The sequence below is a fragment of the Epinephelus lanceolatus genome, chromosome 8, assembly GCF_041903045.1.
Source record: "Epinephelus lanceolatus isolate andai-2023 chromosome 8, ASM4190304v1, whole genome shotgun sequence".
Lineage (NCBI taxonomy): Eukaryota > Metazoa > Chordata > Actinopteri > Perciformes > Serranidae > Epinephelus > Epinephelus lanceolatus.
In genome coordinates this window covers 16,810,778-16,838,776 of record NC_135741.1, presented here as the reverse complement: position 1 = coordinate 16,838,776, position 27,999 = coordinate 16,810,778, and the positions used below count along the sequence as shown (strand labels likewise).

The window sequence follows — 27,999 nt, the reverse complement described above, 5'->3', positions numbered from 1 at the left end:
CTGTCATACTAGATCAAAAGAAGACACAACTCTCGGTTATGTCAAATGTGCTTTAATTGAGCAAAAGTTGAACATTATCATAGTGCACTTTAGTCAGGAGATTTTCAACAGTCTCACATTAAAGTATTAAAAGGCACTGATTGTAGGTGAAGCTGTCGTGCAGTATGTGCCTGCACAGCAGTGTTTATTTAAAGGAATACTTCACCCACAAAATGACCATTTGTAAATCAGTTAGTCATGCTGTGTTACATTAAATTCGTGGAGAACTTTATTTTTCTGGCATGCCAACTGTAACAGCAAAACTATATCAAAACATTTGTCTACTAACTCGCACACAACTTCTGCAGTATAATCCAAGTCTCATTTATCCAGTCATATGCTCAGCACGTCTCAGACACCATCCATTTTCACGAAAGAAAAACCTTAGTATTGGAGTCTGGCTTTGAAAAGAACATTAATAAATTTCACTTTTAGTACAGTTTTAAACAGTACGGTTTGGGAAGTGCTGAGCATACGACACTTGGATTGTACTGCATGAGTTGTGTAAGAGTCTGTAAACGCATGCATGGAGGTATGCGAGACATTGTCTTCACACATTCAAGGTAACACAGTATGACTATTTGATTTACAAATTGTCATTTTGTGGGTGAAGTTTTCATTTATGTAGCCTCATTAGACCTCTTTTCAGGACAGTGTGCGTATAAAAATGCACTTGACATCTCACCTGTCCTTCTGTTGGTTTAGTTGTGCCAGGAAAACCTAACCCATTCTTGTAGCACATACACCAATCAGTCAAAACATTAAAACCACTGGTGGATAAAGTGAATAACATTGATCATCTTGTTACAGTGTCCTGCTGGGAAACCTCTGGTCCTGGCACTCATGCAGATGCCACTTGACCTGCTTCACTCACCCAAATACCGTTGCAGACCAAGAACACCCCCTCATAGCAACAGCACTCCCCGATAGCAGTGGAACAATTCACCATACCACACCAAAAAAAAAAAAACTGTCCGAATGGCCCGAGGAACGTGACAAAAAGCTCAAGGCGTCAACCTGGCATCCAAATTCCCCAGATCCCGATCTGATCAAGCATTCGTGGTACATGCTGGTACCCAAGAGGTAGCCCCAATCCACTGTGAGGTCCCCTTAGATCGGAGTCGTCTCTGACCTGTCGAGGCATGGAAACAGGACTTCTCGGGGTGTCCTGTGGTTTCTGGCACCAGGGTGTGGTGGTTGTGAGGTGGGGTACCGGCATGTCCCATGGATGCTCGATCGGATTTTGATCTGGGGTTGACGTCTTGAGCTTGTTATCAAGTTCCTCGGGCCATTCCTGAACAGTTTTTGTGGTGTAGCATGTTGCATTGTCCTGTCGAGGGGCCACTGCCATCAGGGAGTGCCGCTGCCATGAGGGGGCGTACTTGGTCTGCAATGGTGTTTGGCAACGTTGACATCTTGAGCTCTTTGTCACGCTCCTCGGGCCATTCCTGAAAAGGTTTTGCATTTTGGCACGGTGCATTGTCCTGCCGTGGGGCTACTACTATTGGGGAGTGCTGTCACCATGAGGGGGGGTGTAACAGTGTTTGGGTGAGTGGGACAAATCAGGTGGCATCCACATGAATGCCAGGACCAAAGGTTTCCCAGCAGAACATGACACAGTAACAAGATGATCAATGATATTCACTTCATCTGTTAGTGGTTTTAATGTTGTGGCTGATCAGTGTAGAGTTAAGTGACATCCTGTAATTCCCAGCATAGCTCCACTCACAGCTTCAACCTGAGCAAAGGTCTAATCAGCTGGAGTGACTGCTGTGTGGGTGTGCTGTTAATATTACGCTTCATTTTAGCTGAAAATGTGATTGGTATTATCATTGTTCTGTACACACAATAAACCCAGGACTCATTCATACACGTATTATGGAAGAACATTAAACTTTTTTTCTTCTTGGAAACAGTCATCAGCCGTGGGAATTCAAGACAGAATGACTCATGTTAATGTCATCAAAGCTTCAGATTAAAAAGCAAAGTCAATTAGTGCTTACAAATGCGTGCAATTTTTAGCTTTCAACGTGTGTATGAGTTTGGCACAGCGACGTGGCAAATTTCACAGCTTGTTCCTCTCACAGGGCTACTACAGGCATCCCAACGCCTTCACGGCCTCGTTTCTTTTGCTTTCCAACCCTCAGCTTAGGAAATGAAAACATCTTTAGCGCTTTTACTAAGTCTTGCTGCAGAGCAGTGAAGGAACGGATCAGTGCTTCTCAGTGTCTCACCCTCTGTGGGCAGAAAGAGTGGCAACAACAGAGTGGAAAGTAAGTGTTAAATATGAAATCAAACAGTTTGAATGGCTTTGCTTTTGAACTAGCTTTAATAATAAGATCATGAAAAATAATTATGATATAATGAATAAAATTATTGATAGTCAAAAGTAATTTTAAATGCCCAAGGATGAATAAGTCTAAGCACTTCTCCATCTGTCTGTATGACTCACCTCCATAATAGTAGAGCACTGCAATACCCACTGCAAAACTGAAACAGCTCAGGAAAAACATTGGTCCTGCAGAGAGAAAGAAGAGATAAAGTTCTGATCAACGACCAATAACACCTACTGTAGAAACATGAATTTGATCAGCACACTAAATTTGCCTTGTGGGTCGCTGTCTTCTTAATAAATTATATGAGCTAAAACTAAAATTGCTGCTTCGTGGTTCTATGCCTCCGCAAACCAGTCAAGGGGCACTTTCAATTTCCATCCATTTTGTCGAACATTGTGATGTCACAGTGGAGTTGACCTTTGAACTTTTGGATATAAAACATCTCCCTTTCATCATTTTATCATATTAGACATTTGTGTGAAATGTTGTCATAATTAGCATATGTATTCTTGAGTTATGGCCCATAACTCAAGAGGTCACACTGACCTTGACCTTGACCTTTGACCTTTAAGTACCAAATTCTGATCATTCCTTAATTTTCCTTGACCTCTTATTCTGCCTGTCCCAGCTGACATTGGGTGAGAGGCAGGGTACACCCTGGACAGGTCGCCAGACTATCACAGGGCTGACACATAGAGACAACCATTCACACTCACATTCACACCTACGGGCAATTTAGAGTCACCAATTAACGTGCATATCTTTGGACTGTGGGAGGAAGTTGGAGAACCCAGAGAAAACCCACGCTGACATGGGGAGAACATGCAAGCTCTACACAGAGGAGCTCCCCCACCCTGTGGATGTTTGTACCAAATTTGGAGAAACTTTCTCATGACGTTCTTGAGATATTGCGTTTATGACAATGAGACAAATGCAAGGTCACAGAGACCTTGACCTATATCAAATGATTGTAAACAGTCATTGGGTCTGTCAGGCTGGACATATTTTTGCGGTAATGTGACCAAAAATATATAAAACCCATCGAATCTGAATTTAAGACAATTCAAAATCAAATCAGTTTATTGTTGACTCTAAACGGAAGTTTGTGCCAAATTTGAAGAAATTCCCTCAAGGTGTTCATGAGATATTGTGTTCACAACAAAGGGACAGACGGATCGACGGACCGATGAACGGACAGACGGACGTACAGATGGACAACCCGAAAACATAATGCGTCAGGCCCCAGCTAACACTGGTGCAGAGGCATAAAAATAAATAAAAACAAACTGAAACAAACACTTATATTGCAAGAGTCAAGATTCCACAGCTGCTCTATAAAAAGACAACTGTCTTGTTGTTCACTGTCTGAACAAGCCATCATTTCTTTGTATGACTGGGACTGGGAGTCATCACCGATGACCCATTTCCCTGCTGACACACCTTTGACCCAGTGGATGCGCCCCTGACTGTTCAAAGGAATGTGGGACAGAGGAAGCTGTTTTGGATGAGGGGGTTTACACGTGAGCTTAACTGACCCACAAAGCCAGAGCCCCGGATATAATGGGATGATGAATGGTGGAGCAGCACGGAGCTGTAGGGCCCTCATTCTGATGCTAGGGGTCAAAAGGTTCAGAGGGCAACTGTGTTTGCTGAAAGAACAAAGCTTAGTTGGGCTTAAAGGGTTTATCTGTGGATCAGTGAGAGGCACCCTGACATACACACACTGTAAGACCACCATATTAAAGAAATGTATGTTAAAGACAATTAATATTTTATCTATTAAACCTTTATTTAACCAGAGAGTCCCTTGAGATAGAAATCTCTTTTCCTAGAGAGACCTGGCCATGACAGCACATCAGTTACACTTTAAATAGAAATAAAACACAGCAGACAAAATAAAAAATAATCTAACAGACAAGGAAGAGATTAAAACTAGCTCAAATCAAAGTGTTTCAATACTCAGTTACCTGGATGTTTAACATGGCTTTAATTTAGATTTTTTTAGAACTAGATTATCAAGATGTCATTTACTCTGCAGATTATTCCAGGTTCAGGGAGCAATTTCAAATACATGTCATTATTAAAGCCTATCACCTCATATAAACACAAAACTCCCCAATGCCCATTTTTGTCTTCCTCTCATTTCAAATTTATCACCATGTTTAATGCAGTTTTGAGCAGAGACATTCATTAAGAGATGGCTGCTAACAGTGCTGCATGTATAAACTCATGGCATCAATCAAATGTAAAACCAGTCAAGTCTATAAATAAAAAATCATGGCTACACTGTGTTCTTAAATGTACCAGAGAGGAAGTGTTTTCACATGCGTTACTCCTCGCAACTGTGTCTCTACATGATATCATGAATTTGTCACCGTAAACCAAAGCTGTCTGACTGCTTACTGTGGATTATCTCAATTCAGTTTAAAATCTCAAGGTGATTTCCATATTGTTCTAAAATAAAGACAGACTGGAACTCAGTCAAAAAACATATGGTGTACTTTGAAAACTTGGTGACAATAATGTAGAGTTTAAATGGATTGTACTTGGCTTAATTGCTCTTCCGATGCACAGCTCAGCTGTGAACCACATTCAGGTGTTCTGATTCTTACAGCTCATTTGAACAGGTTAGGCTCAATTGAACGAATTAGGCTGGTTTGAACAGGTTGAGCTCGTTTGAACGGGTTAGGCTTGTTTGAACGGATTAGGCTCAGTGTAATAGGTTGAAAAACTCTCGTTCCTCAGTCTACCGACCTATTAAATCAGAGTATAGCTTCTAAGTGACCTCAGCGTACCTGGGTCTAACACTGAATGTAATAGGAATGATTAATTTGTTGCAATGCATCTGCTTTTTGTAATGTCTGATGTGATTTGTAGCATTTGTGGTAGGTCTTGTTTGGTTAAATGTTGTTTTGTACTTTTCTATTTATGTTATTTTCCGATTTTTGTATTTATGTGTATAAATGTGAAACAGTTCAGGTCCTGGGACGCAAGACACATTTTTTTTCTGACAATAGAGTGAAATAAATCAAATCAAACGTGTAGAACCACCTGTGTGGTCTTTTATGTTGCACCAACACTTAGACAGTAAAAGTCTGTATTTGCAGTTAAACTTAAAAATGTAAATCAGACACAACTCATATATATAATGCTCCACTGTCCTCAGCAGTTGTGTGAGATGTTTTTTTAGACTTACCTCTGTCATTAAGCACATATCGCTCTGGGATGATTTTCTTAGTGTTAGTCCATTTTAGATCGGCCAGCTCTAGAACAGAGAGTAAAAATGGTTACAGGGTAAACCGTACACTTTAAATAACAGCCTGTGCAGTGACAGATCCAGGCAGTGCATTGGCTTCTCCCTGTATCTTGAGCAGGATAAGCCTACATAAAGCCAGACAGGTCAATTACAAAGCAGAAGATCCACTACTGGGGATGCTGCTAGATGCCAAAGCATCTCACTTAAAGATCCAGTGTGTAGTATTTAGAGGCATCTAGTTGCAGAACTAATTCTCTCCTGTGTGCCAAGCATGTAGGATAACTACGGTGGCTGACGCGAAAACACAAAAACAGGAGCGTCCCTATCTGGAGTGTTTAATCTGTCTGTTGTGAGCTGCTGTAGAACATGGGTGGAAAAGGACCCGCTAGTTATAAATATTATATCCTATTTCTGCCAATAGATGCCCCTAAATCCTACACACTGGACCTTTAAAACTTACTGGATAAACTCTACATTACTTTGGCAACATGACAGAAAAAGTAAAGAAAAGATGCACTAATACAGACATCACAGCTTGTGTAAGCAGAGAGACGCTTTTCAGCCTAAAACCACCTGATAATGCGTCAGTATAATTAACTTTAATAACATTATGTGCAGGAATTGTAGAAAACGATGAACAGACAGTTTCAGAAAGCCACAAGATGATGTGTTAGAACACTGGCACATGACTACGACACATGGATTAACACAGATTAGGGCATTTTTTGGATGTTGATGTCACCAGGTCCTACTTTTTAAAGGTAATGTGCTTTATATAAAACCTGCTCTGATTCCAATGTACAAATAACTGATCTCCCCACTAAATTACTGCACTGCAAATCATGTCTGCACTACATTTAATGTCAAATACACATTTAAATGTGAGTCAGCAGGACCACATCTTAACTTTACCTCTCTGTATGACTCTGGTGGGCAGGCTGAAGTACACGTCCTCAGCGTGGATGTGAAGTCCTCTGTAGAATTCATGACACGCCTCCTCGCCCTTCCCATACAAGTGCTTCAACAGCTCAGCTAACCGCACTTTGGTGGGCACGCTCAGGTTCCTGAACTGCAGAGAGACACGTGCTGAATTAAATCACCGCACACCTGTTTGAAGACCAATTTCAGTTCAGCAGGCCATGATGGCTGTCAAAACAGGATGTGTTCATGTTGAAACGGTGTCATGTGTTATCTGTAGTGACCCTGTGGGCTTCCTTGTCGCTGAGTATCTGGGGGTAGATCCTGTTCAGCTGCAGCACCAGTCTGTCAACCAGCTCAGTGTCCATCCTCTGATCTGAGCACAGGAAGTGGGTGTCCCTCCGGAGCTGCTCATGGCAATCGTCATTGTCTAGTCAAGAAATGACAACATTAAAGAAGAAACGAGTAACAGACAGTGTCAAATAAAATGCACTCTACACCATTCCTAAATTCATGTACATGAAGTGATCTAAAAGTTGTAAGTGTCATCGTGTCAAGGTCAGGTCAGAAGTGTATGACCCCTGTGCAATCAGATCTTGCTACAAAGCTCTAATTGAAGCCCTGGAGATTTGATGTCTAGTCCTACAGTAAGTAGTTTCTTAGTAAGCTGGTGCTGGCATCAGTCCTGTTCTGAAAATAAATGACTAAGAGGTTTATTGTCCAGTTTAGTAAGGTGAATAGAGTTGCTGTAAAATTGTCCATTTGGCAACACTTTCTGTATGAATAACCTGTTCAGGGTGTGCATAAATAACAGACTGCAGTAAATACCAGTTTGGTAGAGCTCATGTTCTTTTCTGACTGTAACAGGTGCTGATTCAACTCAACAGTCATTTGTGGCTGTATTTTGTAGGAGTTTTTAAAAGATATAGATTTTCCTGCCAACTCACTGTTGATGCTTTTAAACAGGTGGTGTGCACTTTAGTAAAGAATCAGGTCTCTTAGCAAGTGTCCCTTGGTAGGTCTTGGTGAGGGTTTACTTGTGACCTTTGTTGATCTTTGCCTGTGCAGTTATGTGTTTGAAATCTTCAGCAGCTAATAGAGATGCAGCAATATATGTTAAAGGTCCAGTGTGTAGAATTTAGGGGGATATATCGGCAGAAATGGAATATGATATAATAAATATGTTTTCCTTACTGTATAACCACTTAAAAAATAAGAATTGTTTTGCTTTCACTACCTTAGAATGAGCTGTTTATATCTACATATGGAGCGGGTCCTCGTCTACAGGCATCGCCATGTTGCACAGCCATATTTCTACGGTAGCCCAGAACGGACAAAATAATAGGGCTTTTGATATATCACATCAGTCACCATAGTTAGCGGCCCCTAAGTGACAGGAGTGTTGTAAAAACGCAGATTTTTTAATGTGAAATTACTCTATTCAGTGTTTGTACTGGTTTAAATCACCGGGTCTGTTTGTTTTTGAGAGGAGACAACCCTTTATGGATATTTCAGCTCCCTGGTAAAAACCTACTGAATGTCTGGATCAGAAATAAGGTGAGCACACATTAAGTTATCTCCGAAAATAGGTGAGCACACATTAGCAGATACTGGGCTAGCGGCCTGTCTGCAACATGCCAAACAGCATCAACACAAAACTGCTTCATTCAGTGTTTTAAAGATTTTAATAATCTGGGGTCTCATTTATAAAACAATGTGTAAGATAAATACTAAAAATGTAAGTACGAACAAAAGCCAAAAATGGTGCGTACCACAAAATATTCAACAGTTTCTACGATCAGGCTTCCACCTCACCATCTGTGTTGCCAATTTCGCATCTCCAAAATGTTCGTAAGCATAGGTCAAAGTTTCTCCCATCAAGTCTGCTTTTATACATCACAACTTCTCCGTGGGAAGTGGCGCATGCCTCTTTCAGGCCTCATTTTGTGCGCACGCAGCGAGACCCCTGGTATCCTGATCCTGGCACCTATAGATGTCCGGACAAGCAATATCAGGCCTCTGTACAGGATCACTGATCCACTTGGACAGGCGAAGACTGAAGAGACATGATGGCAATGGACCTTCATTTATTAAGGTATAGCCTATGCTCAGGGTTAGCAAGGTGGAAACACAGCTATTAGATATCCATGAAACAAATGTTTGTTCAGCAAGAAAAAAAATGCATACAAACTTCAAACTTCAACCTCATTGTGCATACGCAATGTCTATGAATGAGACCACTCGTCTGTTTGTTTTGTTTGAGGAGGAGACCTCTGCGGATATTTCGGCTCCCAGAAAAAAACTCCTGAACAATTAACACTGAGGGAATTCTAACCTGGAGAAGTTTCAACTGGTTGCAATCTGCAATCCTCCCCACTAGATGGCACTTTATCCCCCTACATCTTACCACACTGTTCCTTTAAGTGGGTATGAAAATGCTTGGTGAGGTTAATAGTTTGTCCTGTTTTATCACACAGTTTATCCATAATCTGGCAACATCTTACTAAATAAAACAAATCCTCATCCTAGTATCTGATTAATGCCACAAATCTTGACCAAACTTCAGACAGTAGCTCCGTCATGAATATCCTAAAAGAGATGGACAGACCTATTGAATAACATGATGTAAATAGATGTGTCTATGAAACTGCTCGTGCTGTATTTATAAGGTGGACATTTGGATAGTACACTCAGGCTATTTCAAGTGGTGTTATACAACGCACAGATACTTCAATACATGAAGCCAACATGAATGTATCTAACAACACATTGCTATAGCAACAGGTTAACTTTAAACTGTGGATTGTATGCAACAAGTGGCGCACCCACACAGGCGCACAGCGGTCCTTCCTACCCGAGTCAGCGCGCAAGGATTTCAGGAAATGATCCAAAACATCTTACCCGTGTTTCACAAACCTGTCATACTAACAAACGTGGGACTTGTTCTCTCCGACCGATAGCCTCCCGGTGAAACTTCCTGGTCTCCCCGGTGTGACGGTCTCAGCTGTGCCCGTTACATCAGCACGGTGCGCCGCCCCGGGGACCACATGACTGACCTCAGGGCCACATGCTGATTATCAGTCCGCAGACAGCGACGGTGCGCTGAGCTGACAGGCAGATTATCAGGAGCTAAGCTTTGTGTTGCAAACACTGGACCACAGAGAGGTGTCACTCATCACATTTTATTCCCTTCATCCATTTATACTCATATAATATCAATAATAATAATAATAATAGTAGGCTACTTAGTTGCCATTCTCTTGTCAAAAATACATTCTTCACCATGTTTAAAGTTTCTCTGTGTGTAAGCTACATCATCACACACTGCTGCTGCCTTATCATGTTGGCTTGTAAACATTTGCATTGGTCCTTGGAGAAATGTACACAGCTGCACTTGTTCCATTGCAATACACAGTCTCACTCCTTATCAGTGGAAGTCTTTAATTTATTTACATTCTTTAAAAACTGATATTTACATACTGGCTGGTGCTTTCCATCATCTAACAATGTGGACTTTCCAGCCCTAATATGAGTCTCAGACACCTGCCTCAGCTGCCTACAATGTGTTGTGAACTATGTCCCAATAAACAGCTTAAAGCTACAGTAGGTGACTTTTATAGAGAATAACTTTTAAAAAAATTTTTGTAAAACAAAAAAAACGAAAACAAAAAACTTTTAAATAATAATTTGTAAAATAAAATATGTTCCCTTTGCCAAAAATACCAGGACATCATACTACAACCGGTCACATGTTGCAATTGACAGCTGTCAGAAGCCACAATGACAAAAGACAGCGCATAACTGATGACCAGTCGAATAGTAATTATATTATTATATATTACTATTAATTGTTTAAGTGAACAAAATAATCCTAGAGATTAATTTACCAACAACAAAAGGACATAACTATGAAAATTACAACAGAGAAATGCGCAATTTTACTGTTGTGATTATAATATGTGAGAATCTACAATGTATGCAGTTATATCTTAAAAGTTAGAACTACATACATCGCAAAGTAACAGCAGCAGAGCACCCCGGCTTGACCTCCATCTCTGGCAAGCTCAGTGAACGGCGTTCTGTTTAATCACCATGGTAACAGATCTATGAGAAAGAGGGTGTTCAGGGTGTAATGTTAGCTTATGAAAGAGTAGTATGTCCCAGCTGTGTGCATACTGCATGGAACAGTATGTACTCTTTAAGGGCAGCTGCAGTAAAAAGTAAAAAGAAGAAGTGTGGGATTCGGACTTAAATCGAGTCGGAGATAAAACAGATGTTTCACAGTAAACATCTGTGGACTTTTTCAAGCTGGAGAGAGCTGCAGGAGCCCAAAGGATTTAAAAACCGAATCTAAAAGTGAAGCTGTGCACTGAGGAGTTTGAAGGAGTATGTGCAGGAGAGGGGGGGGGGGGGGGGGGGGGGGGGGTGAACAGGGAGTGCCAGAGACTCCTCCTGGCTCTGATTGGTTGTTTTGGTTCAGGGTGGTGGACTCTTGCAAATGCCATTAGAAGGACTGATGTTTCCACAGATTGTCTGTCTCATGTACGACTGTCGGGACATGACAGTTTCAGAAAATATGACAAAAAGTTATTTTCCTATAAGTCACCTACTGTACCTTTAATTCTTACAAAACAATATTTCTGAAAAGCTCAATCGAGGGCATGAAAGTCCCGAGTTCTACATACAGGGAGTGTCATCTGTCAAGGCTGGTGTGCTGAAAGTGCAATAGCTCCCCTTTTCAGACAGAGGGCAGTATGCCATTGCAGTTTACAGAAGGCACATAAGTCTGTCTCATCAGTATGCCTACAGATCCTTCATACTGTGCAGAACTGCATTATAATTTCAACAAGATCAGGAATGTTCAGTTACTACTTCTCATAGTCCTCGTCGCACACACCAACATATTTTGTCAGTAAACAAGTTCTTGACTGATGGCATTCACCTCCTGTGTAATGTGTCCTCACACTGATATAATCCGAATGGAAAATTCTTTGGCAGCGTTTATATTCCTCGTGTTGGACTCGTCTGCGGTCGATGGCTTCGCTCCACAGAAATTGCTCTGCTGTCTTCCGTACTGCCTCGCCACACCAAGCCCCGCCGCTGAGAGCTGGACCAGGCCTGGGCTTGCAGTTTGACAGTGTGACTGAGGAGGTCCGAGGTTTTCAGGTGTACCGGGGAGCTGTGCAGAATCTGGGTTTCGGGGTAAGAGAGGCTGACTGTAGTCGTAGCCAGGGAGAGTGGAGAGTGGGGGAGTGGGGCCATATGTGCAGGCAGGACCATAAGCATACTGCTGATGACATCTGTGGAGGGAAAAGACAGGAAGTTGTTTTGTTAACTTTACTGCTGGTGTCTTCAGGGACATTTTGATTCCCCACCCTGCCCGCCTTTGACCGTCTTTTAAACAGCCCACAGCTTACCTGCAGGCTCGCATGCTGTCACACACAGCTGGGTTACCAGTGTCCCACAGTGAGAGCACCTTGTCCTGGCTGTTGTTGTTGTTGTTGTTGTTGTTGTTCCTGCCTTTATGGCCGTAGCGAGACCTGTTGTCCTCCTGATGTTGGACCTGCTCCTCCCACTGCCACATTTCAGACTCCCTGTTCAAGAAAATCCATTTGTCAGTATTTCAGCAGGAGCTTGTAAATGCATCAGGACTGACTGGTAACTCCAAGTGATAAAAAGTAACAAAGTACATTTACTCAAGTATATACAATTTTGAAATACTTGTTCTTATTCTCTTTTTCAGAGGGGAATCTTGTAGTTTTTATGACACTACACATATTTGACAGCTTTAATTATTAGGTACTTTACAGATTTTGTAAACTTTCAGTATATTTTGCTGATAATACTTTGTACTTTTAAGAATTATCAGCAAATACTTGTGCTGTTTTTCTATGGGTGCATCTGCATTTGTTTGTCTAATGCACGAGGCTGCACATGCAGGCGAGCAGGTGATGCGGTAAATGGTCCTGGCAATTGTTTCACACTATTCCACTGATCCACAGGTGGTGGAAACACCCCATGATATGCAGCAATGTGCCAGCAAAGGCAGGGAAGAAGAAAACAACAAGCCAGTAAACATGGATGTAAACAATGCTGGCTTTCATACACTTAAAGCGGCTATAAGAAGTTTTTAAGTGGCTATGAAACAGTTTCAGTTTAATCCTAATGCCAAACAAGACCAGAAGAAGAAGATTGGCTATTTATTTATAGTTATTCTTAGTGCCTGTCTCCGGATCCAATTCCTTGCTAAATCAGACGAAATTATTTTCGGCACTCAGCAAGAGCCTATGTTTACATTTTCTCAGCAAAGTTTTGCTGTCAGAAGTATGTTAGCCAGTTAGCAGGAAGTAGAAGGAGATTTTTCTTCAGAGAATTTTGTTTGTGACATCACATTTTGTGGTTATGGCCAATACTGGGGCAAACAGCAAAGAGAAGAATAAAAGAATTGACTGAAGAACCAAAAGAAGCTAAAAGAGCGCGGGGGAAAACATGAGTCAATCTCAGTTCGTTGTTCATTCAACAGATGGAGAGAATTGCTCAACTTGAAAGGATTCAAAACTAATCTTGAACTGGCACCTTTTTTCTAGACGGGTATGTTATTTGTGAAATACATTTGTTCAATCAAGAAAAACATTGCTACAAATAAGCTTTGTTTTTCTTGACCCTGCGTCCTAAACAAACGTACATGCTAGCCAGATCAAGATCTATATAACATGAGGTGCTGGTGCTCATGGGAAATGCAGTCTTTCCTTCAGCTCAGTTGCTAGAAGAAAATGTTGGCATTGTACATTTCTATAAACCACAGTTATGTTACATTTGTACGTTTCATACATATCATATCAAGATTTCTACAGTGACATAGTTCTGATTACATGTATATGAGACCACTTTGTCATCTGGAGGTGGAGGGGATGGCGGATGGTGAACACCACTGTTCGAGACCAACAAACATTAGCAAGACTTTAAAGCATTTCCAGTGGCGTTTGTGGTTGTATTTAAAGCCTGAACCTGATGTTTTCTTTGCCATATCCAAGTGTTTTTTGTGCCTAGACCTAACCACTCGTTAACTCAAGCAGTGTTAAAACTTTAAGTTTCAATCTGCTACATAATAACATACAAATGTAACATATTCGTGGCACGCAGAAACGTACAATACCAGCATTTATTCTGACATTTGGGTTGCTTCATTTCAGGAAACACCACGATTTCTTTATGAGAAATGAAATGCTCTCAACTCATTTGTTATTTTGGTGAGTAAGAGTGGCTGTAAACATGGGTTTTGTTTCTCCACAGGGCACCTTTTAATGATTTTAAATGAAGGACTAGCACTTATAATAGAGTACTTTTACACTGTGGTATTGGCAATTCTAAGTCACCTTTCATGCCTTTTCCTTTTGTCCTCTTTGATACAGTCAAGCAAACAGCAGGTGATGAAGGCCACAGACATGAAGAAGATTATGGCCGAGCTTACAATGGACGCCAGCACCGCCACACGGAAACCATAGTCCTCAATAGGAGACAGAGCTGGAGTGAGAGAGGAGAAGACTGTTGGTGGATTTAATGTCTTTTTTTCCCCATGTCATGCACTCAACATATTAGACAAATCCATTCATCATGCTGCAAAATCCACGTATGACAATTCCTTATCAGACTCAGGTACCACACAAATCACTGGCACATAGACCGCGACATCACAAGTCTTTAATTATCAGTTAACCTGAGGAGACCGGCGGAAATAAAATCATTTTACGTGCCAGCTCATCACGAAAGGGACAATAAAACATACATTCCAATTTTAATTTCTTTCACTCTCACATCAGACACCTTCTCCTCTCCCATGATGATTGATCCTGAAACATAATTAAGATCCCGCTCTCACTTTTTCCACTCGCTCATCAAAAGAGCAGCTAACTGTGCACCTGCTTGAAATTATTCCTCCCTGCCTCCATTAGCATTAATATTCTCCTTTAATGAGCTTTTTTCCCCAAGCAAGAAATTATTTTCTCTCCAATGTGTCCTCACATAATTTAGGAGAATTAATTATTGCAAAGCCAAATCATACCTAAGTGTCTTCATGTAACGGTGCCCACAGCCACAATGCCTATCACATAATGTTTAATATAGATCCCATCTCTTCAGAATAATGAGCAGACTGACAGTTCAGGGGAAGTTTTGCAGCTGCTGCAATTCTGCCAGTAAAAGCATTTGGAACATTTTACCCGCACACACACATACACACACATTTCGGTTATAAAGTCTATGAATAATAAAGTAACATGCACCTGGCTAGAAGCAGGCAACTCCAATAATGACTGACATTATTTCTATATTAACTGCCACATTAAGGCGTCTACTTACGTTTACAGTAGGTCTCCCCCACCCAATGGGTGCTGTTGGTGTCCATGACGCAGATCAGCTCACGTCCAACCAGTTTGTGTTTGGCTGGGCACTGCAGGGAAATGACTGTCCCAACAGTTGTGCCGTTGCCCTGGATGATCCTCTGGGTGCCCAGTGCTGGCAGGGGCACAGGTGTGCACTGAGCCTGGTTCTGAGCTAAAACAAAGACCCAAAGAGTCTGTTAGCGACGAAACTGAGTGTGTGCGTCCAAAAACAGTGTCTGTGATTGAATTATGTTGCAGATTTTAAGATGTGCATAAATCATCAAAAGTTCAGCCAAAGTTTGAATACATGTTTAATTCATGTTTCTTCAAAAGAAATCTGTTTTTTGCGGCGATGATCAGACAACTTTGAATTCAAATGTAGCACAACAACAATTCAGGGGTGAACAACAAAGAAGAATGGAGCACTGCAGATGAGATTCAAAGTGGGATGGGACAATCATTCCACAGTTATCAGTGCTGAACCCCTGTAGGGCTGCACAACGCAGCATGACAAAACACTGGCCCCCCCCTGTATCAGCCTGGTGCCGCTCTGCATCGAATTCTAACGGTATCGAAGCAGGAAATGTGATAAATCATTAAACAAAAGGCCTGCGAGGCTGGTGGAAAGACACGGGCCATCTGGAGCCATGCTAAACAACCGGTTATCATACAGCACAGTGCTCAGCATATTACAAGAGGGGAGGTCTCCCAATGTGTCGGCTCAGTACGCCAGCAGTCTGGCACTGAGAAACCTACAACATAAGTGTATCACTTCATCATGACACAAGCTGTTGGAATGCAAATAAACAGAATGACATCAGTTCGGTGTTTTCCAACAGGACTGGGAAAGGATAATGTGATCAGGGCCCAGGCCAGTCATAACAAGCCTGTTTACTGAGGGAAACTCTGGTGACATAGGATAGATTTTGAAACAGTTCCTCTTTGTAACTATTAAATAAAGGAAAATATTCAAGAATGTGAGAGGGGAGAAACGTGGTGCACTTTTATCACCACAAGGGGCATCACATCACATGAAAAGTTCAAGGTTTCATTGACAAACAGACAGACCGAAAGACAGATAAGCGTGTGCACATGTTCTTGTTTAAAAGCATCACACATCAGATCAGATTCCACAATGACAGACTGGGTCAGACTCAACTGGGATAAATACTCCCCTGAAGGCTATTAGCATAAGCTCACCATATTCAAGTTTATGTAACACAAGGACGCACTTCATTGCTTCGATAAATGGAGAGCATCACTTTTATGTAACGTGTGTGTGTGTGTGTATGTGTATGTGTGTGTGACGCTGTGTGATGCTCAGCTGTGCATTGGAGAGAGGAGTTTCTGATGTTAAAGCCACCAGTGACAACTCCCCTTTTCACTTCCTCTTTCTGCTGTATTTAAAAATAAATACAAATGAATTATGAGATCTGAGAGAAAGGTGTTAAGTGAATTTAGTTTTCCTCAACAATCCTTATGTATGATATCATGTGTATTTATTACTGGGATTTATATTGCTCAGAAATGATCACACACCCATTGATAAAAGATGTAAGTCTGCAAATGCATCATTTTACCTTTACTTAATCCTAAAACTATCACAGCAACTTCCCTGAAGGAATACTGCACAAAAGGGAACACAGCAGCATCAACACATTAAATCTGTATTATTTGTCATTTGTCAATTGTGTTTGAAAAAGACACTCAACTTGTAAATCACCTTCTCAAATAAAATCCTAAAATATAGCCCTTTGTGTTAATAATAGAACTGGACTTTGTGCAAAGTGCCTAAAACAAAAATCCGTCCCACACACATCCTACACGCTCAACTCGAGGATGAATTAGACACCATGTAGTGTTCGCTATTTCATGCCTTACCTGACTTATTCCAGTCATCTTGGTTAGTAAAATCAGTCCTGGACACATCTGCTATTGAAGCTGTTGCGGCTGACATGGTGGTGACAGACAAACGCCCCCCCAAGTCCCCTCTTTGGTTGTGCGTAAAGACTGCGCAACGGTGCTCCTCTGTGCCCGGTACAGGGTAAACAAGTCGGGATTCCGTGGAGCTGGAGTCGTGCGTGAGCTTCTCCTCGCGATTTTATTCGCCTCTCTATCTTCCAGTGAGCAGCTTGTCATGCACAGAGTCCTCCCACAATGCTTTCCTCACCGCAACATTAACGTATCCCAATGCTCCGGTTTTTTGGACAGCGCGCTGTGGCTGTGGCGGCTGCTGCTGTCGCGCGAGCGGATGAGCGCTGCGAGAGGACGGACGGAGATGAAGTGATCGGCCTCGAGTCCTTGTCGAGCAAAGCAAAAATGACTTTGGGGGATTACACCGGGTCAGGTCAAGTTGGATATCAGAGCTGCGCTTTGTGAGCAGGACAGTGACGCGTAGCAGCAGCAGCAGCAGCAGCAGCAGCAGCAATGAAACCACCGCACCTGCACTCTGTATGTGGGCAGGATGTCGCACCGCTGCTCTGTTTCAAATCAGGATGTGGCGCTTTGGGGTTGAACATGTGATTTAAAACACACACACACACACACACACACACACACACACACACACACACACACACACTTTTAAGGAAAATGAGGCCATTAAGAGATAGTGTACATTGTAGATACTGTTTGCACACACAGTTAAGGCTTAAAGGAGAGACTTCCAAATCATGTTACTTAATTATGTTCAAACTTACTTCTGGGACAGTGTATCTACAGAGCATCACCACTGAGGGGTTGGTATTTATAAACTGATGCTCACCACCAGCTTCAAAGTAGAGACAGGATGTTGGTTTAGATACTGCTGGCAAGTTGCAACACTAGAGGTGCCGAATACAGAATGATAATGTAATATAAGGGTTTTATAAAAGGTGTGAGACAAGAGTGTGGGTTTCATTTTCAAATTGGAGGGGACACTTATGAAATGGAGGGTTTGGGGGTTGTCCACCAGAAAATTTTGAGCATTAAACACTTAATTGTTTGCTTTAAGGTGGATTTTTATACACAATTTGTGATTTTTCTGCATCGTTTTATGGTGTAAATGTCTCTAATTTTGTCAAAGTGGAAGTTCTTTTCTCCTGTCTTGTTTTTATTGGGGATCAGGGTGGATGACAAATACACATGCTCTCTGTCCCTCCCAAAATACCCACCCAAAAATACATTTGACTGTTCAACGCCAAAATGTCTGTTTACGTGCAAGTAGCCACACTTTTAAATGTTAAGTCAGACTGTTTTTTTTTCACTTCTCTGTCTGTGTCTCACTGTGTCACAGTTCGGTTAGACTTGTGGTGGAGGTGATAACTGGTGACCTGGAAGATATGCTCTGTCTGACTCACGGGTTTCTTAGAATAAGTAACCATGGGTGGTTGCTAAGTGAAAGAAATGAAATTAAAAACAACCTAATCAGTTTTCTGTATGAATCAACACACACACACACACACACACACACACACACACACACACACACACACACAAACACACACACACAAACACACACACACACATAACATGAAGGTTCCTGTTTCCACTTGGCATTCTCGTCTGAAAGCAGCACTTTTCTCTTGTTCACACTGCACGTCGGCCGGCCTGATGTCATTGAGAATTCTGGGCATGCATGAGACTGTTTCTGCTGTGGGTGATAAGTGTCTCCACAGGCGCAGCCCTGTTCACCTGAGCAAACCCCCACACACCACCTCAGACACACTGGGAGCCTCTGTTCAGACAGCAGTTGCCTCATCATTCATGAATATATTAGCATAGCTGATTAAAAGTGCTCATACTTGAGACTTAAGGTCTATGTAAATGTGAAATGTGCTGCTTATTGTGCCCTTCATGTTTTGGAGTAACACACTGTTCTTTAGGATACATTTATCTTGAGAAGACTTATTGAGTGAGGAAGCACAGGTATGTGTTATGGTTGCCTGGACAAATGTTAATTGTTTCCACTGAACTCTTCATCAGTCTGTTGGCATGAAGCATGTTTCCTAAAATTTCTAAATTTGTGCATCTCTAGAGGACAGGCTTGAGTTCAGCTCCCACTGCTCCTGGATGGTGTTGAAAGCAATCCAAATCCCTTAAAGGGACAGTGCCCCACAAATTAAAAATATGTATTTCTCCTTTTACCTGCAGCACTATTTATCAGTCTAGATTATTTTAGTGTGAGTTGCCAAGTGTTTGAGATATCAGCCGTAGAGGAATCTGCCTTCTCTTAAATATAATAGAACTAGATGGTACTCAGCTTGTGGTGCTCAAAGCACCAAAAATACATCTTAAAAATTCAACAGCGATGTCCAACATGTTCTCATCAGTCAACTTGTCAAATACCTATGTTTAGTCAGTGGCTCTATTTGTCAAAATTTATCACTCTAGGTACCTCTGCTCCATCAGTTTTGGACATTCAGGGACAACATGTCAATTTTACATGCATTGTGTCTTTTGAAAATACACTTCTGTTTTGGCACAGTGGTGCAGTGGTTTGCATTGTTACCTCACAGCAAGATTCCCGATTCGAATCCAGGGTGGTGGGTTCTAATCCCAGGGTGTGGGAGGCCTTCTGTGTGGAGTTTGCATGTTCTCCTCGTGTCAGCGTGGGTTTTCTCCAGGTACTCCAGCTTCCTCCCACAGTCCAAAGACATGCAGGTTAATTGGTGACTCTAAACTGTCCGTAGGTGTGAATGTGAGTGTGAATAGTTGTCTGTCTCTATGTGTCAGCCCTGTGATAGTCTGGTGACCTATCCAGGGTGTACCCTGCCTCTCGCCCTGTGTCAGCTGGGATAGGCTCCAGCGCCCCCAAGACCGCTAACAGGATAAGTGGTTACGGAAAATCACTGAAATGAATAAATTAATTAACTTATGTTTTCACAGGAAATGTACAGTTTCTGTTCATTAAATGCAAAATAAACTTACAATGTAGGTAAAAGTCTGCATTTTTAGGTTTCATTCCTCAGGTTTAGGCAAGAAATGCACGTGGTTTGGTTTGGAAAAAACATTATGGTTTGGTTTAAAATAAGTAGTTGCTACTGATGTCATGTAACGTCATGTGACATAGATCACTGGTGTACATATATGCTACATACTAGCACAACATGTTATTAAAAGAACTCGATTGACTTTTGGTTTCACACAGGAAACGAACAGCGGTCTCTGGGTTGGAAGTCCACCTCCTCTACCACCTGCCCCACGTGGACATTGTTGCTCTTTACACTGTGGTAGTTGCCTGCAGCGTCAGAAACTGCCGCCACCCTGTGTGTATCATACTGCTACTAAGGGTCCGTCAGTTTCTGCTGCCAATGGCTACTGACCAAGCATCAGTATTTGGCAAGTTGGGAGTGAGACCAGGCTGCAATGTCTCTTTCCAGAAATCATGACTCAGTCACTCAAGATAATCCACAGACCTTGTTGTGAGCAGTTTCATATACGGACTATTTTCTTTCTACAGTACTACACCCGCCAATCAGCTTCAGAAGGAAGCATGTATCTACTGCTAGCTCACCTATCACCACTGAGCTAGCTATCGCTCAGCCAAGAATGTTTGCTTGTGCTATCACGAGAACGAACCTTTAGTCCATGATTAAATGCATGCTTTCCTCTGCATGGTGATGTGGTTGGCGGGTGTATTTTGGTAGAAAATTTATTTTTTTTGGCATTTTGAGCACCACAAGCTGAGTGCCATCTAGTTCCATTATATTGGAGAGAATGCAGACATCTCTACGGCTGATATCTCCAACACTCAGCAGCTCACACCAAAACAATCTAGACTGATAAACAGCACTACAGGTAATATGAAATAATATGTATTTTTTATTTTTTGATGAACTGTCCCCATAAATAAACTTAAAGTTAAATCAGCTGCTGAGTCTCCACAGTTACCACTTTTAATTCCAGGAATTCAGTGTTCCAGAATATTTCACAACGCCTTGAAAGGAGAAAGAAGACAGAGAAAGAGACATGGTGGATGAGGACATTTTGAGAAATTAGTCTGCTTAAAGTGTTCGAGTTTTCTCTTCTGATTTGGAGACGGTTGCTACAGCAACAGTTAATGTGTTCTGGCATAGTCTCAGCGGGTACAGTTTGGACTCTCAGTGCCTTCTACTTTATTCTCTACCCAGGCTTGTGTGCTCTGTTGTCTGAGCAGTCCAAGAGACAACCAGGAGGCTTGCTAATGAAGCCTGGGACAGTCAATGATGCCTCTTTTACCTTATTATTAGGGGATAAAACTGATAGAGTATTTTGCATACCAAGTGACTGGAAAACAGTAAGAGGGGAAAAAGAATAGACGATAAAACATTCACTCGAGCAGAAAGAAGATGCTCTCGGGCTGTTGCTGTTTTTATTATTAACCTAATCTGACAGGAGAGACAGAGAAAAGGTGAGGCTGGTCAGCTCCGCTTGTCCGCACTGCCCCTGACACAGTGTGACTCAGTGGCTCTGCTGGGTGGGGAACCACTCCATCACACAGGTAATTAAGTAGAGCAGGAGGGGCACCATCTCACACTGCTGCTCGAACCAGGCCACATATGGCTGGAGGTCTGGGTGGAGGAGAGTGAAGGTGCCCTCTCCAAAGTGTCCTTGGTTAGTTCCAAAAGTGATAAAACAAACATCCGGCGACACGTCGATGTTAATTGCTTGACGACACTGCACTGCACAAGGCAATTATTTTATTCAAAGGTTCCTTCTACAGAGGGAGTGAAGAGCTTTGTGGAGTGGGTCACTAGCTATAAGTATGAGTCATCATAAACTTGCAAAACAAGCTCTATTTTCAACTAAAACACAAGTTTTCTTTAAAAAAAAAAAAGTTGAGTGCTTACGAATAAAATACTTCCCAGACACCATTTAATGTGGATGCCAGAGTCTCATTAAGGATGGACCGTCTCTGTAGGCTACTGCTGAGAACTGCATACGGCTGAAAACCCTTGTTAAGCAGAGACTACCTCCAAAATGACACCCACATTCTCTCTCACGCACAAACACACCTGGTGATCTGTCCATAACATCATTAACGCTCCTTTCTCTGTCTCCTGTGTCTGTAATCTCTGAACAAATCACTTTCTCAGGCTGGATTGTGGCCACCAGCGACCGCGTTGCTCCATAAATCTGCACCTCCATACTCCCTAGGAGAGAGTGCAAAATAGAAGAGAGAGGAGATGGGAAACGGGTGGCAGGTAAAAAGAATGAGACTTTGGGAGGAAATTGAGTTGATCAAGCATTTCTTTGCCACAGTGCTACTTCAGACGTGCACAGCTTGCAAGGCATGGGTTACAGAGGAACAGCGTTTCTCAGACACCACAGAAAATGAGGGATTGTATTACTGTGGCGGTGCTGGGAGGAGAAATTGAGCCAGTTATTCATTATTTTTTCGGTCAGGGATTTGTTTAGTAAGGCAGATTGAAAAACAACCCATAGGCTTATATGATACAGAACTTACTTTCCTGCTGGTGACTGGATTTCACGACACAAGTACATAATTTAGGCTGACCAAACGTCCTCTTTTGCCCGGACATGTCCACTTTTCACGTCCCATCCGGGGCGTCCGGGGTTTTTTTTATAAACTGATGATAATGTCCGGTTTTCCGTGTGTTTGTGTGTGTGTGTGTGTTAGAGTGCGGCACGGGCCGCATATTTCTGTCCGAGCCCGACATTATTTAATGACCAAAGCACTGAGTTTGTGTCACACAGTGGTTACAGGCTATTTAACAGGCCGGGCGTGCGCCGTGAGTGCTCAGCTGCGGAGAGGGAGGCCTCTGTGTTTGAAACGGGAGCGGGAGGCGGGAGGTCCGAGGCTTCTAGCGAGAGAAGAGGGAGAAATATAACAAAATAAGATAAAATAGGAAAAACCTGTCTCCCTCTTTTATTTTATTTTCAGCGTTTAATCAAGGCGGAGGCGGGCGGCTGGAGGTCTGAGACTTCCAGAGAGGGGAGAGGTAGAAACAAACAGCCAGTGTGTGTCTGTGTGTGTTATGTTCAGGTGTTGTCACGTAAATAACAGTGCCCAAACAATAAACAGGACAGACAATAGGATTTTATTTATTTTTACACTACATTTTTACTGAAAGCTGACCGAATCCAACCCGAGCCCGAATACAATTTATAGCTAGCCTACATTTTTGACCAAACCCGGCCCGACCCGTCGGGTACCATCGGGCTCAGATCGCCACACTCTAGTGTGTGTATGTGTCCCCTATTGGGGCCTATCTGAATTTCTGTCTTTGAGAGATATTATTTTGTAATATAACTGAATTTTCTATCCATACATATAAATTTTAAATATATTAAAATTATAAGGCATCTTTGAGTAAACTACAAGTATCATTTAAGTAGGCTATGTCGTGGCCGGCCGAGTGTCCTCTTTTTTGGAAATCAAAATATGGTCACCCTAACATAATTGAAGCATTAAATATCAGAGGGACTAAAAGATAAAGCCTTTTGAGAAACTGGTTAAACTGAATTTGGCTTTTGGCACAGCTCTGTGAGGCCCAACTTAGGCTGCAATAGCACAGCATGCTAACTGTAGCTAATTGCTAATCAGCACATAAAGTGCAGTTGAGGCTGAAGTTGATGGGAATATCAATTTTTGCAGGTACAATGTCATGAGTTTCTGTCTGCAACTATGTTTCTCTTTGTTTCCTCTTCATCCTAAGCAGGCATAAATTGATGTTCATTCACTCCGGCTGCTGATCTTGTAAAAATATTGCACACAAAACAGCATATGAAACAATGCCATTATTGACCCTGTTTGACTTTGCTGATGGGATGTGAAAGGATTTATGACCACGTGGTGTTACTGTATGTGTGCAAATGAGTTTCTGTGTGCATGTGTACGTGTCAGTCAGGGTTACTATGCTGCAGTTTCAGTTCCATTCATTTTAATTCTATGTAACTTCCAGTTCTCACTTCATTTTGGTTTAGTCATCATGACTGAAAATTATGTTAATGATTCAAAAACAAAACAGAACTTGATGCTAAAAAGCATGCTTTGAGATAAAAGCTAATTCACTCAAAATGACAATGCTAACATGGTCACACTGATGCCAAAATGCTCACATTGACATTAACATGCTCATGATAACAATGCTAGACTGCTCACACTATGACAATGCTAACACATAATTACAATGACAAATCCAACATGCTCACAGGGACAATGCTAACACTCAATTCACTCAATTAACTTATTAAATTTAACATGCCCACAATGACTATGCTAGCGTGCTCTCAATGATGCTAACATGCTCATATGTTCACAATGACACTTTCAGGGTCCATGTCATTGGTTTGACAGCCCATTGGTTCGACATCCCATTAGTCCGACTGTCCGCGGTGCTGAACGGCTCGCGGCAGGCGTATGGTGCGCCGCGACCGGCATGAGGCGGAACAGGCTCACGGCTTATGTGTTTGTCACTTTCTTTTTCATTTTAACCCACACCATGATCTTTTCCTGACCCTAACCAAGTGGTTTTTGTGCCTAAACCTAACCAGACCTTAACCACAGGGCATCATGATGATTTCGGAACGGACTTCGGAACAATGGGTTTAATATGGTCGGAACAATGGGATGTCGAACCAATGGGCTGTTGAACCAGTGGGCAGTTCCCCACTTTCAAAATGCTCATAACAACAACAATGCTAACTTTCTCACAATAACAATGCTAACTTTCTCACAATAACAATGCTTAAATGTTCACAATGACAAATCTAACATGCTCACAGTGACAATGCTAACATGGTCACAAGGAAAAGGCCAGAATACTCACATTGACCACGCTAACAATGCTGACTATGCTCACAATGATGCTAATGTTCATATGCTCACAAAGACAATGCTAACATGCTCATAATAACAATGCTAACTTGCTAACAAAGACAATTCTAACATGCTTATAGACTCACAATGAAAATGCCAAAATGCACACAACAAAAATGCTAACATGTTCACAAGGACAAAGCTAACATGCTCACAATGATGCTAACATACTCACATTTGGGGGCGGCAGTAGCTCAGCCCATACGGACTTGGGTTGGGAACCGGAGGGTCACCGGTTCAAGTCCCCGTCCGGACCAAATGCAGAGCGTGGACTGGTGGCTGGAGAGGTGCCGGTTCACCTCCTGGGCACTGCCAGGGTGCCCCTCAGCCAGGCACTGAATGCCCTAACTGCTCGGGGCGCCTGACCCTCACTCTGACATCTCTCCACTTTGGGCATGTATAGGTCCTGTTTGTGCATGTGTGTGTATTTCGGACCTGTGTGTTAATGACAACGGAGTGAAAAAATTGAATTTCCCCTCAGGGGGATTAATAAAGTAATTAAAAATTAAATTAAATTAAAAAAAAAAAAACATACTCCCAATGACAATGCCAAAATGTTAACAACAAAAATATTAACATGTTCACAAGGGGTCATCCCTATGTTTCCCGGGTTCTATGTTTCCCGGGTTCTATGTTCCCCGCTTACCACCCAAAAAGGTTCTGTGTTTCCTGGATTCTATGTTCCCTGCTCAACCAAAAAGAGTTCTATGTTTCCCGCTTGGTTGAGCATTGGCTGGTTTGTGTAAGTGGGGAACATAGAACTTTTTTTGCAGGGTTAAGTGGGGAACATAGAACCCGGGAAACATAGATACGCTCCCGTTCACAATGACAGTGCTAAAATACCCACATCATGACAATGCTAAAATGCTCACACTATGACAATGCTAACATGCTGATGTTTAGCAGGTATGTTTACCATGATGGCAATCCAATAGTAATGCATGCATGCTAACATATGCTAAGTAGCGCAAAATGGGGCATCCTGGTAGCTCATTTGGCATAATGCTTACCATTAAAGCTGAGTCCTCATCTCAGCAGTCCAAGTTCAAGTTCAGCCAAAGTCCTTTGCTGTATGTCCTCCCCTCTGTATCACCAGCCTTTGCTGTGTCACTATGAAGATAAAAAAAGAAAATGATCCAACAGTTATCAAGGCATTTCACTCAAAGTCACAAATGTCGCCCTAATGAGAGGGCAAGAGAAAAAGTCATCTGGGAGCCATGAATGTCTGTACGAATATTCAAGGCATTTCCTCCAGCAGTTGTTTGCTCTGCTTTAATTTTTGACCTTCTTCACAGAAAGCTAAGAGTGACCAGTCAACTGTTATGTCACATTGCCAGTGGTGAATAGGAGGGTATTTGTATACAGGGCATACCACCCTCTTTTTCTGGCCATTCACAGTATACTCACCTACAAGCCAAAAGGCTACTGAAATATATAGGAGAGTGTACGCACTTCCTCCTCAGTCATCTTCCTGTCCATCTAGTAGTATACCCACCTCATCAACTTCCATTGCACTGCACATTGCTGCAATACTTCCAGTTAAACACATCCTTCAACAGGTCTCCACCCAGAGGCCGAGATCCTTTCACCACCCCTGTCACCAGAGAGGAAGAGAGACAGATGAAAAAAAAAGAGACAGAAGCAAAGAGAGAGAAAGTGAAAAAAGGCACGAAACATATGGGAAATGCAACCGCTTCATTGTGTCACAGCCACCCTGCTGGTTCCTTAAGTGCCTGGACATCCATGTGTGCCAAACAGTGTTAATATGACTGGTGCAACCAGGGACAGTTCCTGCTGAGGTATTGACAGAGAGCTAACAGCGGGGCGGCCCGGTGGTGCTGAGGACAACAAATGAAAGATGAGAGAGTCCCGAGGGTAGCAGAGAAGGGATGCACTGAGAGAAAACAGGAGAGAAAGAAAAGTGATAAGGTAGGTCAGCCTGAACGCAGAAGGTGGGGACAGGAAGAGACATATAGTGAAAAATGGAAATGTTTGAGTTCAAGTGAGAGGGGTAGTGTGCTGCTGCAAATATAGAAAACTCTATCACTTTTCTGGAGTTTTGGAAAGGAGCGACACACCAGAAAAAGAAAAGACAAGACACTGAGTTTGATAACTGAGAAAACAGAAATCTGCCAGGGCTGCCATGGTCTGGTACCTCCACTGAAAAGTTCATCCACTTCTTACCTTGGGTCTGTCTTTCCGTGTGTTCATCTTCTTCCATTCACAGGGACAAACATAAAAGGTACACCTTATTATTGAGGACATTTGAAGAAGAAGGCCTCAGCAAACAGTGCATCATGTCTACACAGATTTCTCAACATTGTCCCTGGGTCCAGTGGAGCTTTTATTAAAATCCTCCTCATACCGCGAGTAATTGCCCCAGTAGTGAATGGATGCAGCTCTACAACAAATATTTTTTTGTATATCTTAGATAAACAGTGCCTTCCTAGGTTATATTTGTGTATGTGCACATTGTGATTTTGTTTAGCAGAGTGCATCTCACTCAATTTTTTTTTATTTATTTATATACCACTGCCAAATGACTCATCCTGAAATGATTGCTGTTATTCCAAAATGTCTCCTTGTTTCTTTCAGTGAGCTTTAGATGCTGCCATGTTACTCCATGCTCACTGATGAGATGCTAGATGTTCTGTATAATAAGATATTCAGGTCTGGTGTTTTACAACATCATTTGTTCAATGGCCCAGAGTAGACAGTGTTCAGTTACGGATGGTGTTTTTATCATTAGGTGAGCTAATTTAGGCTGCGGTATAATTTAATTTAGTGCAAGTGCGTACAAGTTCACACACATCTATCTGTCAGAATAAAAACAGGTGTGAAACTCAGAGGAATTAATTAGATATTAAATTTACTTGGGAATGAATTGAGAAATACTCTGTTGTTCCATGAAACAACGCTGCTTTCTCTTGTAGGAGGGTGTATCAAGCAGAATTTGGGGAGAGCTAATAGAACTAGGATAATACAGCGCTTCTAAGGCCATTCTGGTCATTCACTTGAATAGACCTCAAATCATCATCATCAAATCAAGCTTAATGATTTCTAATTAGCATATAATGATAGGATGACCAACCCTCTCCAGTGGCTGTGAATCTGAATGAGACTTTTTTTCCATCTCCACTCAGGCTGTGAGTGAGACAAAGATGTGAATGATGTTGTTTCTGGTGATTTATTGTCGCTATTACAGCAATTCATCATCATCTAGTAAATCTCTATCATGTACCTCCAGACTGTGTAATTAAACGTAGC

The 27,999-nt window shown here is 42.0% G+C and overlaps 2 protein-coding genes and 1 long non-coding RNA gene across 6 annotated transcripts; all 3 read right to left on the bottom strand.

The window, feature by feature from the left end:
* Positions 1-36: 36 nt before the first annotated feature.
* On the bottom strand, positions 37-9,822 carry LOC117257635 (caspase recruitment domain-containing protein 19-like). 3 transcript variants are annotated; one of them, XM_078169916.1, is made up of 7 exons: positions 9,451-9,822; positions 8,365-8,605; positions 6,834-6,979; positions 6,544-6,700; positions 5,572-5,640; positions 2,492-2,557; positions 37-2,276 (listed from the first exon to the last, which is right to left on the bottom strand). In XM_078169916.1, exons 2-7 carry the CDS (start codon positions 8,444-8,446, stop codon positions 2,188-2,190), a joined length of 609 nt encoding a protein of 202 aa, XP_078026042.1. In that variant the 5' UTR covers positions 8,447-8,605; positions 9,451-9,822; the 3' UTR covers positions 37-2,187. The 3 variants fall into 3 exon arrangements, with proteins under 3 accessions (XP_078026042.1, XP_033483760.1, XP_033483759.1); XM_033627869.2 differs by lacking the exon at positions 8,365-8,605; XM_033627868.2 differs by lacking the exon at positions 8,365-8,605 and having other exon boundaries at positions 9,466-9,822.
* Positions 9,823-9,973: 151 nt separating this feature from the next.
* Positions 9,974-17,406, bottom strand: susd3 (sushi domain containing 3). The gene is made up of 5 exons (XM_033627867.2): positions 16,812-17,406; positions 14,908-15,102; positions 13,926-14,073; positions 11,967-12,143; positions 9,974-11,849 (listed from the first exon to the last, which is right to left on the bottom strand). The coding sequence occupies exons 1-5, from the start codon at positions 16,885-16,887 to the stop codon at positions 11,510-11,512; spliced, it is 936 nt and encodes a 311-aa protein (XP_033483758.2). The 5' UTR covers positions 16,888-17,406; the 3' UTR covers positions 9,974-11,509.
* Positions 17,407-23,576: 6,170 nt separating this feature from the next.
* On the bottom strand, positions 23,577-27,713 carry LOC144464211 (uncharacterized). Of its 2 annotated transcripts, none has more exons than XR_013491981.1 (3): positions 26,228-27,713; positions 25,743-25,842; positions 23,577-25,167 (listed from the first exon to the last, which is right to left on the bottom strand). It is a non-coding gene; the product is annotated as an uncharacterized LOC144464211 (long non-coding RNA). The 2 variants fall into 2 exon arrangements; XR_013491982.1 differs by lacking the exon at positions 26,228-27,713 and adding an exon at positions 26,140-26,225.
* Positions 27,714-27,999: the final 286 nt, after the last annotated feature.

Excerpts from the sequence above, each read along its gene's own strand:
- LOC117257635 (XM_078169916.1), bottom strand. The coding sequence starts at position 8,446 with ATGTATAAAAGCAGACTTGATGGGAGAAACTTTGACCTATGCTTACGA. Across the intron at positions 6,701-6,833 it reads GCGACAAGGAAGCCCACAGG|TTCAGGAACCTGAGCGTGCC; the intron begins GTCACTACAGAT and ends GTCTCTCTGCAG. Across the intron at positions 2,558-5,571 it reads ATATGTGCTTAATGACAGAG|GACCAATGTTTTTCCTGAGC; the intron begins GTAAGTCTAAAA and ends TTCTCTCTGCAG.
- susd3 (XM_033627867.2), bottom strand. The coding sequence starts at position 16,887 with ATGTCAGCCGCAACAGCTTCAATAGCAGATGTGTCCAGGACTGATTTT. Across the intron at positions 15,103-16,811 it reads AGATGACTGGAATAAGTCAG|CTCAGAACCAGGCTCAGTGC; the intron begins GTAAGGCATGAA and ends TCTTTGTTTTAG. Across the intron at positions 12,144-13,925 it reads AAAAGGAAAAGGCATGAAAG|GGAGTCTGAAATGTGGCAGT; the intron begins GTGACTTAGAAT and ends TTTCTTGAACAG.